Source organism: Magnolia sinica, chromosome 10 (genome assembly GCF_029962835.1).
Source record: "Magnolia sinica isolate HGM2019 chromosome 10, MsV1, whole genome shotgun sequence".
Lineage (NCBI taxonomy): Eukaryota > Viridiplantae > Streptophyta > Magnoliopsida > Magnoliales > Magnoliaceae > Magnolia > Magnolia sinica.
Genome location: NC_080582.1, coordinates 64,313,435 through 64,324,825, shown reverse-complemented (window position 1 = coordinate 64,324,825; position 11,391 = coordinate 64,313,435). Strand labels below are relative to the sequence as shown.

The window sequence follows — 11,391 nt, the reverse complement described above, 5'->3', positions numbered from 1 at the left end:
TAGCACGTACTCATAGTTGACATCGATAATCGACCTATACACAAGGCGGGGTCCACAGATGGACAACAGATCCATAAGGTGAGGGTCAATCCTCAACTGTGGATATACCAAATCTAATAGTATGGATCCTTCCATCTACAGTGATGATGAACTCTCCTCATATCAAGGTTAGGGCTAAGAGGCCTACCTATAATCCTAAGGATCCGGAATGGGCTTCCTTTACGATACTATCATATGGCTCGCTAGATGCCCGCCCTAGGGGGCCCAAATAAGTCCTAGATGGACTCCAAGATTAAAAACAACTCTATTAGTAACTAATGGGGGCCCGACATTTTGGGTGAGCCCAATAAGAATAGATGGATCATGCAATTATTAATGGGGCCCAATGATTAGGGTCAACCCACTTAGAGAAGGATGAAAATAGGCCTAACAAAGGCCTAAGAGAAGGTCACAATGTGGACATTTAACCAACATTGCTCCCAAGGAGTGGACCACATAGAGCCTAATATATAGTGGGGCCCATGCCCTCACATAAGGGCCTCACATACAATATAATGGGCCTCACACAAGAGCCCAATATACATCACATCGGGCCAAATATACATTGCAATGGGCCATAAGTACATCACCTTAAGGTGGGCCCTGCAATTCTAAATGGGCCACAAATACATCACATTGGACCTCATCAAATGGGCCGCACATATGGGCCACACAAACAACATATTGGGCCGCACTATGTGGGCCACACAAACATCATATTGGGCCTCATCATATGGGCCTTATATACATCATAATGGGCCTAATGGGACAACCCATAATTTAGTAAAAATGGATGGGTAGTATATGTAACATGTACATCAAGGTGGGTCCTGCACAAGCAACATGTGAGCCTGCATATTCCAAATGGGACCCACCAGATGGACAACTAGGATATACAACGCATACATCATGTTTGATTTCTTGGAGGGTGGAAGGTTTGAAAACGTGAAGTCATGGTTTTCTACTCAATGGTGGAGGTTTGATCAAGGTGTGCCCTACAGTAAGCTCCCTTCACGTGACAACTAGAACCCTCACCTTCTCCACTATGATCTTCCTTTACCATAACAAATGCCTACAATAAAATAAAATACCATCTTCGTAGTGGAAGAGGCTTTCAAACAAGAGAAACGATAAGGAGAAACAACGTCCATATCTGGAAGTTGGTCCCTGGATCTTCACTTTTCTAGGAAAACGAAAGAAAAAGAAGAAGGTCAGTAAAAGGTGAATAAATACGACATTTGGCACTTCCCATTGTTAGCAAATGCAATGACATATGCGCATACTGTTGATCAAATTGCATATGCCATGATGACATATGCAATACTTGTAAGACCCGTATCTTAGTCCATACTGTTCCGTCGAATCCCGCGATCATTCCTGTCGAATTTCGGCAACCTGTGATGTATAATGACGTTTGTGATCGACCCTAAGTCTTATGCTGTAGATTTGAGTCGGCTTAATTCAAGACTTGTACCATTGCGACCGCACCGTCGCCGCGGTTCCGACGCCGCGTCTCTCGCACCGATCCGATACCCTGGCAGGAAGATGTGAGCCGGCGTTTATTTCGAAGAAAGCGCCGCGCGTTTGCAATCTCAAGAGAATCTCTACAATATGTTAAATCAATCCCATCCATCACCTCATGTCAAGTACAAGCAACCCATGCTTTCTCTCTCCAAAGTCAACCCTTTCTCACCCTCTCTCTTACACACCCATGCTAGTCAAGTACACCATCACCTCACCCATCACTCACATCCATCACTCTCTCTCTTTACATCCCATCTCTCCCTCTCTCTCTCTCTCATTTCTCAACTCAATCCCAAGCAACAAGAGAGCTCACGTCCAAGCTCTCTTCCATGTGAGAGAGTGCATGTGTGTGGCCCACTTTCCCATCCCAAATCCTCCATCTTAGCCTTTCACTTCTCATCTTCCACCATCAAAGTGAAGCTTAAGGAGACCGGCATTTCAACGGACCGAGAAGATCGATCGGTGGGTGCTCCTATAGGCTAGTTTTCATATTTTTTTATGATGGGCCAAGTGAGGCCTACCGATCATTGATATGGATCTCACTTTGGACCCTTAATGTGGCCGATGGACCACTTGATCCTCATGATCAGTCCATGATGGGGTCATTCTCCATGGACCCCATCATGATGTTTATTTTCTTGTATAGATAGGGTCATCTAGACCTTTCATTTTAGTGGAGAAAGGATCTCCACCGTTGATTTTCAACTTGATGGGCCCACGTGTAATGGGACCCACTTGATGTACGATTAGATGCTTGAAATGGAGGGCCCATAGTGCTGGGGTCCCTCCATGCGTGTCTCACTCTCCTTTTCTCTCTCTCTCCCTCTCTTGTTATTATGTATATTGTGTATGATGAAATGGCCATATGGCCCACCCGAATGGACCCCACCATGAAGCATGGTTTGGACTCAATCCATTTGCGGGTGAGGCCCACCTTATATGTATATGTGATCCACACCACCCCACCATGTGGTGGCCCGCCTAAGTAGGGCCCACTTCAATGCATGTGTTATGTCAAAATCGTCCAACGTCCAGGGACGCTGGATGTGAATTAAAACACAAATAGTAGCTTGGATTTCCAAGCTTTTAGGTGGACCACTTGGGTAGGCCCCACCTTAATGTAAGTATTCAATCCACGCCGTCCATTCCTTTCTCGAGTTTATTTTAGGCGTTGCGCCGAAAAATGGGGCTGATTCAACTTTATGGCGGGCCACACCTTTGAAAATAGTAATTTTCACCGCTGAAACTCACTTTAATTTTTCTACATGCCCAAAAATGCCCAATATTGGACTTGATGGATTTGTTATACATGGTAAAATCCATCGGTGGACCTGAATTCAGCAGATGTGGGCCCTACCTCTGAAAAACCACAAAATTAAGGGTTTTAAAATAAATAAATAAATAAAATATCAACAGCAGCATTGCTGCTGCTGCCGGTGTCAGGCGTTGACAGCGCGCCAGGCGGATGAGCGGACAGCAGGGTCCCACGGCCCCAGCCGTGGGCCCCACCTTAATGTTTATTTGTCATCCAATCTGTTCATATCGTGGGCCACTTCCAGAGGTGGGCTTACCTCAAAAATCAGCCGTATACACATCTCAGGTAGCCCACAACAAAAGGAAAAGTGGGATTGAGCGTCTACCCTTGAAACCCGTTTTTAGGTCCACAGGAGTTTTGGATCAAGATGAAATTTGTTTTTCCCTTTCATTTAGGGTGGTGTGACCTTATGAACGGATCAGATGGCATATAAGTATTATGGTGGGCCCCACGTGGGACCCACAGTGATGCATGTGCTTTATTGCCACCGTCCAGGCGGACGGTGGATCCCACGGTGATGTATGTGTTTTATTCAAACCGTCCAGCCATTTTTTTTGGCCGCTGGATTGATAGTGGACCCCATCCAGATGCATGTGTTGCATCCAAGCCTCCCAACCATTTGGAAAGCTTATATTTTTTGGGCATGACCTGAAGAATGAGGCAGATTTAGGATCAAGTGGACCACATTGCAAATAGTAGTGGGGATTGAATCCTTGCCATTGAAATCCTTTGTTGTCACAAAAGTTTGGATTAATAGGAAATGTGTTTTCCTCTTAATCCAGGTCTGTGTGACCTTATGACCGGATTGGATAGAAAATAAATGTTAGGGTGGGCTTTGGGAACCTTAATGGTGGAAAAATCACTATCTCCACTTATATTTGGGTGTGGCCCATTTGGTATGCATATGGGCCCAATTGGTGTGGTCCATTTGAGATACATAAAGCCCATGTGATTAGGCCCATTTTGATATATTCTAAGGCCCATGGGTTATGGCCCATTGCAATGTACATAAGGCATGTTGGTGAGGCCCATTAATGCGGCTCATTTGATGAATGTAAAGCCCATGTGATTAGGCCCATTTTGATGTACCTAAGGCCCACGGGTCGAGGCCCAATGGGTTGTCCTTAGGGTCCATTGCAATGCGTGATTTCTTCATGGTCTGTGGCAGGCTATGCCTTGGGAGCAATGTTGGTTTGACGTCCACATTGCAAGTATAATGTTAGTTAAATGTCCGCATTACGACTCTCCCTAAGGCCCATTGATAGGCCGTACTTGTGGTGTGTAGGCCTTCTAGGCCCATCTGCATTGTAGGGATAATTCATCACTTTATAACATGCTTAGTATAGCTCCATGATATATGCCCATACGCATCATATGTATGCTTAATATGAGGAATGTTTGATCATAGCATAAGCCGTTGGGCTATGACATTTACGGGACTCCTTGTGAGACGGAGTGCCCCCACATGAGTGCGTGGTACGCACCGAATTACTGCATGATTTGACGATGTGACTCATGCATTCCGCATATGTGTAACTTGATCACTGCACGCCCTAGCGACATCAGGGCTGTGGCCTCCACAGGCACATCATGGATGGTCGTATCGGATACCGAAAATATTGGCTCTAGCATTGTGGGCACTTAGGATGTCCTTGGGTGAAAGTTCCAGAACCTTTTTGGTACCAGGAGATGCTCCAACGTCTAGACCGAGTGGATACATGAGTGCCTGAGTGCCGAATACTAGTAGGCCGCGTCTCTCATTGTGTCGTGGTCGGTTGGAAGGGGGTATGGCCTTATCCGCCCGAGTGAGGGGGCTATAGGCTAGGCTGAGTTTGACCAGCTCGTAAATGAGTCCGCTATCGACGAGCCGGGTATGTATTGGCAGACTACTGGTCAAGCGGATAGTGAGGTATATTCCACTTGCTCGATTGTGCAGCTAGGGAGGAGGCAGTCTGTGTGGAGTGTATTGGACCCCGGTGATATCCAGAGAGGAACTGTACTAATATGTGTACTTGATGAGGACTGACATGCTTGCTTCGCATCTCGCATATGACATTTGGCTACATAGGCCTCGCATTGCATGGCCTTGGTATGGCCGATAGCATTCATGTCTTGCATCATATAGCCTTGGTACAGCTGATAGCATTCATGGACTTACCACATATTTCCGCATTACTCTGACATTGTACACTTGGCGCTGGCCTTGCACACACACTTACACCACCCTCTAAGCTTTTGTAAGCTTATGCACGACCGTTGCGTGCAGGTAGCGTTGGACAGCAGCAGTGCTGAGGCAGGAGTGCACATCATTTTATTTTGAAGCTTTTGATCACCCTGTATTTTCCTTTCCGCATTGTACTTAAAGTTTTTGATTTAGTGGATATGTGGTGATGTTGTTTTGTGACTTGGTTATGCTTGTGGTTATGCTCCATTACAAAAAAAAAAAAATTCCTACTGAAAATCCTCCTTATAGGATCCCAGGATCGGAATCTGGCATGAGAGTGCCGAAATCCGAAAATGGGGCACTACGGAGGCTGTCGGCACCGGATTCGGCGATCGGAAATTTTGTGAGCCCGTTTTCCGAGTTTGGGACGTGACAATACTGGCAAGTATGCTATGGCATACTTTTATATGCGATAAATATGCGATCGCATATTTCCAAATAGCCAAGAGCGGAAGATTTTTATTTTTATTTTTTATTTTTTCAAATTGGAGAACTTTTGTCTATAATTAGGCACTCATATCCCCTCCATTTTCACTATTCTTTACTCCAAAGCTCTAAATCTCTTACTCTTTCTCTCTTACACCTCTTTCTTTCTTACTCTAATCGCTCTACAATTATTTCAATTATGTTTTTTTTTTTGTATTTTATAAGTTGTGCTTACTTTTTGTAAATTAAGTTGTAAGTTATAACTTGTAAGTTGTTTCAAGTTATCAATTTATCATTAAAATTTCTTTGTTTGGAGTTTATAATAATTAGTTATCTTTTAATGTAGATTGTTGATTATTTTGTTAAAATGTATATAATATAATATAAGTAATTAAATATATCACTTAATGAAACACTCAAACTATAATGAAATAAGTAAAATAACCCAATCCAATCATGTGTACTAATTAGACGAGTTTTTCCCTCTCTCTTTTTTTTTAAAAGAATTTTTAGATTTTAAAAAAAAATTTAGATTTTTTTTTGAAAAAAAAATGCCATGAGATATGTGATTGTGCGATTGCATATGCGAACAACATATGTTGATCGCATGCAATCACATATGTGATTTGACAACATTGGCCCTTCCTAAGCTCATAAATGTTTCTGTCCACGTCACACGTTTTCGAGGGGAAACAGATTGGCTACTCCCCCTGCCACCAGCCATGGGGCTGGTTTTCGATGCTCTGTGGGCCCAACCATGACGTATGTGTTTCATCCATTCCATTCATCCATTTTTACAGATCATTTTAGGGCTTGATCCCAAAAATGAGAGGTATATAAATCTTAGCTGGACCACACCACCAGTAAACAATAGTGATTGGATATCCACCATTAAAAACCTCCTAAGGCCCATTGTACTGTTTATTTGACATCCAATCTGTTGATTAGGTTATACAGACATAGATGAAGGGAAAAAACAAAGATCAACTTGATTCAAAACTTTTATGGCCCCCAAAAAGTTTTTAATGGTTTACGCTCATTCAACACTGTTTCCTGTAATGTGGTTCACTTGATATTGGGATATACCTGATTTTTGGTCTCATACCATAGAATGATCTGGAAAAATATATGGACGGCATGGATGAAACACATACATCATGGTGGGGCCCACAGAGCACCAACCACCAGCCATTGGCTGGTGCTAGGGGAGTAGACAATCTGTTTCCTTCTCGGGGTTATAACAAAAGGTAACTTCTTATTTATTCCAGGACTATACGACTTCTGAACTAAGGACATAGGCATTTTCATCCGAAACAATTTCTAAAAGTTGTCAGAAGGCCACCCTTGGGATATTTGGAAGGTAACACCTCTCCGGGTAATTTGACCAAACTTCAAGGTCAGTACGGTCAACTTCCCAAATCTATATCCACATCATCCATCCGAGTCCAAAAATAAAAAAGATTCCAATCTCAAGTGGACCATACTATAGAAAAATAGTGGGGATTGAACGTCCCACCATTGAAAACTTCCTAGAGACCATCATAATGTTTATTTGCCATCCAAATTATTGATAAAGCCACACAAACCTGGATTAAGGGAAATAAAAAACAAATATCAACTTAATTCACAACTTTTGAGGCCCATAGATGGTTTTTAATTGTCAATCATTAATTTTTTCTATGGTATGGTCCACCTGAGATTTGGATCTGCTTCATTTTTTTTTATCACGGCCTAAAATGAGCTAGAAAATGGACGGACAACATGGACATAGAATACATACAACAAGGTGGCCCCACTATGGTCCAGCATTAGGACCCTGTTTCCTTTACTTGAGGAAAATATCCAATGGCAGATTGGTCGAGGCGAGATCAGCCTTTGGGACCAGAACTGGACAGGGCTGGGGCCCCTTGCTGACCGAGTAGAATCTAAAATTCTATCTTCTCTCTAGGGCCTTCAAGTAAGAGATTTGATTGGCGAAAATGGGTCGTTGCCTCCTTCGTTGATTTTTTCTTTCCTTCCTTAGCCGGTCATTGACAACATCTTTTCGAGGGGTTTTGCTACGTCGGATGAGCCAGATACTTGCTTCTGGCCCCTCGACCCATCAGGTTCGTTTACTGTCAAGCCAGCTCGAGAGCCCTGTCGGTTCAGACAGATCTAAAGAAGTTGGGCTAAGGAGGTTTGGCATGGCAAACTTCCGCCCAAGATTGCTACCTTTGTTTGGAGATTGATCCATGGAGCCATTGCTGTGGATGTCAGAATTCAAGCCAAAGGAGTGAACCTAGCTTCTAAATGTGTTTGTTGTGGTGAGGATCCTGTGCGCCCAAGTCCTTATCTCACCTCTTCCTTCAAGGGGGGCTAGCGACCTTGGTTTGGAATCACTTTGGGATCATTTTTGCTCTCCGTCCTCTTCGGGCGCACTCCATAGAGGCTCGGCTTAATCAATGGTGGCATGTGGACATGGGGGACAGGATCACGTCCCGTCGAAAGATAGCGCCATGCTTGCTTCTATGGGAGATTTGGAGGGCGAGGAATGGCTCTAAGATAGGAGGTAAGACAGCCACTAGTGTGGGCATTATAACCCAGGTGAATTGGTGGTTGGATTCCCTTTGCCCTGGTGCGGCGAGGGCCACCCACAGGCCTAGATTCGAAATCGTCAGGTGGGGGAAACCGAAAGAGGACTAGGTCAAGCTTAACTTGGACAGATCGGCGCGTGGTAATCTGGGTCCTTCGGGTGGTGGAGGGATTTGCAGGAATTCTGAAGGAAACTTTCTTGTTGCTTTCTCTATGGGTTATGGTGATGGGTCCAGTAACAGGACAGAGCTCCGTGCGGTGTGGAATGGGCTCTTTTCTTGTCTTTCCCTTGGCTTCTCCAAGGTTGAAGTGGAATCGGATTCTCACTTCATTATAGATCTAATTGGGGGGAAATCCACCGCAAACTGGACGTGGATTCAATGGCTTAAGAGAATCCAGTCTCTTATGGCAAGCGGGACCTTCTCCTTCCGGCACATCCCACGGGAGATGAATGGCCCGGCGGATGCTCTGGCGCGTCTTGGGAGCAGCTCTCAAAGATTCTCCTCTTTCATCTCTCTTTTAGATCTCCTTGCTGAAATTAGAGGTCTAATCAGCGCCCCCCCCCCCCCCCCTCCCCCCTTTGTGGGGGGCCACCCGAAGTGCTGTAAATTTTCAGTTTAATGAAATTTGTGGCATGAGTTCACTTTTTCAAAAAAAAAAAAAAAACAAGGTGGCCCCACCGTAGTGGCCGCACCATCTTGGGTAGAGGCGGATTTCTTGCTAAAAGCTTTCGCACGAAGTTCCTGCGCAAGGATGCTTAGTGGGCCCACCGAGATGTTTGCGAGAATTACACTCCGTCCATCCGTTTTTGTGAGCTCATTTAAGGAAGTGCGACCAAATCTTAGGTGTATCTAACACTCAAGGATCTTAGGTGTATCTAACACTCAAGGGGGCCACACGAGAGGAAACAGTGAGCATTCAGTGAGCACCATTGAAGCATTCTTATGGCCATAAAAGTATTGTATTAAGCTTTTTCTTTTTTTCTTTCCTTTTTTTTTTTTTTTTTGTTTTTTCACTTCATCCCATTGGAAATGACCTTATAAACAGTTTGGATAACATATAAATATTTTTGTTTTTTCACTTCATCCCATTGGAAATGACCTTATAAATAGTTTGGATAACATATAAATATCAAGGTAGAGCCCAGGAAGGTTTCAACGGTAGAAATTTCCTTCCCCAATTTTCCCTTTCGTGTGACCCACTAGAGTTTTTTATCCACCTCATTTTTGATCGCATCGTCCTAAAATGAGATCTCAAAACAGATGGACGGTATGGATTTCTCACATACATTGCAGTGGGCCCCACCCAGCATCCTTGCGCAGGAACTTCCTGCAAAAGGCGTTCGCAGGAAATCCGCGTCCATCTTGGGTGAGGCCGGGGCCACCCTTAATCTGCTCCCGTCATCAGCGGGTATGAGTGTGGATATCCCTACACCTAGCCAGACCCATTGAATGAATGGTCCAGATCTTGCATACCTAAGCCATGTCTATGGTAAGGACGCGTGGGAACGACTGTTCAGCTTTGACTTCTTTCCCAATGAGTCAAACCAAACCCTCCATCTATCCGTTGGGTCCTACTGTGGATGGTCCATCATAACCTAGCATTCCGATCTGGGGCCTTCGACTGATGGTGGAAATAGAAAATAAAAATTAAAAATAAAAAAGCAACCATCCACATTCACGGAAAACCCACCAGATGTACGGTTCACAGTCACCTACGCTCCAGCCATGCACACAACAAGATACAAGTAAAGAAGACAGCAAAATGGCTTGAAATTGTTTAGATGCACAAAACAAAGGTTGCAGGTTGTCACTATGTGAAATGTGGACCCTTGGATCATGAATATTATCGCCCCAAAATCTAGAAATTAACGGATTCAGATTCTAGGCCCAAGGAATGTTTACATTATCCTCAGTTGCAGACACGCACATGGTCTTTGGTTTTTCAGTTTGCCAAAAATGGGGATTGTTTTAGCAATCTGAACCCTTCATATCATGCGGCCATCGTGTGGAGGTGCATCGTCCATACAATGGGGGACCATCTGATTGACGGCCTGGATCTTTAAAGCATGGTCCCTCAGCTATATAAAGTAAAAAAACTCGATGGAGATGAAGCAAACTAACAGCTACTAAGGCAAAAGTAACAAACCATGCAATTCATGGCTGCATTCTTCTACTTCTCCATCTTCATACCATTGTCTTACTTCCCACTCACAGAAGGAAGAGCCATAGATTACACAGCTATCGCTGGCTGCCCCAACAAATGCGGCGAAGTCGAAATCAGCTACCCATTTGGAATTGGAGAACCCCGATGTTTCTTCAAAGGATTCGAAGTCGTTTGCATCCAAAACATTCCCTACTTACCAGAGTCAAACCTTCAACTCTTAAAGATCTTGCAAGGAGAAGTGAGCATCAATTCGACAAGCTTCATTGCCCAAACTTGCCCATCGCCAGCACCATTTGGGACTGAAGCCTCGAGGTTTCTATTGCCTGAAACAAGTCCTTATACCATTTCCATTTCGAACCAATTCATAGCCATAGGTTGTAGCACCACAGGAGGAATCACGGAGAATGAAGTGTCATGGATGTTCTGCTCCTCAGACTGTCCTACAAAGGAGAGTGTTGTTAACGGTTCTTGCGAGGGTCATGGCTGTTGCACAGAACCACTTCCAAAAATGAGAAAGAACCTGATAATTTTTATCGAAGGGTACCAGTCAAGCATCAGCAATTGCAGCTATGGGTTCGTCGTTGAAGATGGGAGATACATGTTCAAAGAGACGGATCTTCTTGATTTTGATAAAACAGCTAACATTAGTATGAATCTTGAATGGTCAATAGGAGGGAGCTGTTTATATCAAACGGGTGAACCGGCCCACATATGCGGCAGTAACGCCACATGTTCCGATACAGCTGAAGGGTATCGGTGCAAATGCTTAGATGGGTACGGAGGGAACCCCTATCTCAACGGCTCTCAAGGATGCCAAGGTGAGTTATGATCCGTTAAATGCTATATGGTGGGTTTGTGCATCCCACATCGGGTGGCAGACTAGAGGCTGTTCTTCCAATCTGTTGTGTTAGTTATACATTGCAACCACGAGGCATAAGGTTCAAACAAGCTCAGAGAAAAGAAAGAAGAACTTTCTGTCCTGTGCCCAGCCTCTCCCAGTTACTATAGTATTATCAACCTCTGGGTTCCACAGTGATGCTTGCATCATATCCACACCCCCTCTATGAGGCATGCCCTTCAATCTTAGGCCATGAGACCAAGAATCAGCCCAATCAAAAAATCAGGT

General features: G+C 44.2%; 1 protein-coding gene across 1 annotated transcript; it reads left to right on the top strand.

Moving 5' to 3' along the window:
- Nucleotides 1-10,257: 10,257 nt before the first annotated feature.
- On the top strand, nucleotides 10,258-11,094 carry LOC131217565 (wall-associated receptor kinase 4-like). Its single transcript, XM_058212501.1, has one exon. It carries the CDS (start codon nucleotides 10,258-10,260, stop codon nucleotides 11,092-11,094), a length of 837 nt encoding a protein of 278 aa, XP_058068484.1.
- Nucleotides 11,095-11,391: the final 297 nt, after the last annotated feature.

Bases quoted from the DNA above. Each gene is read 5' to 3' on its own strand.
- LOC131217565 (XM_058212501.1), top strand. From the start codon at position 10,258: ATGGCTGCATTCTTCTACTTCTCCATCTTCATACCATTGTCTTACTTC.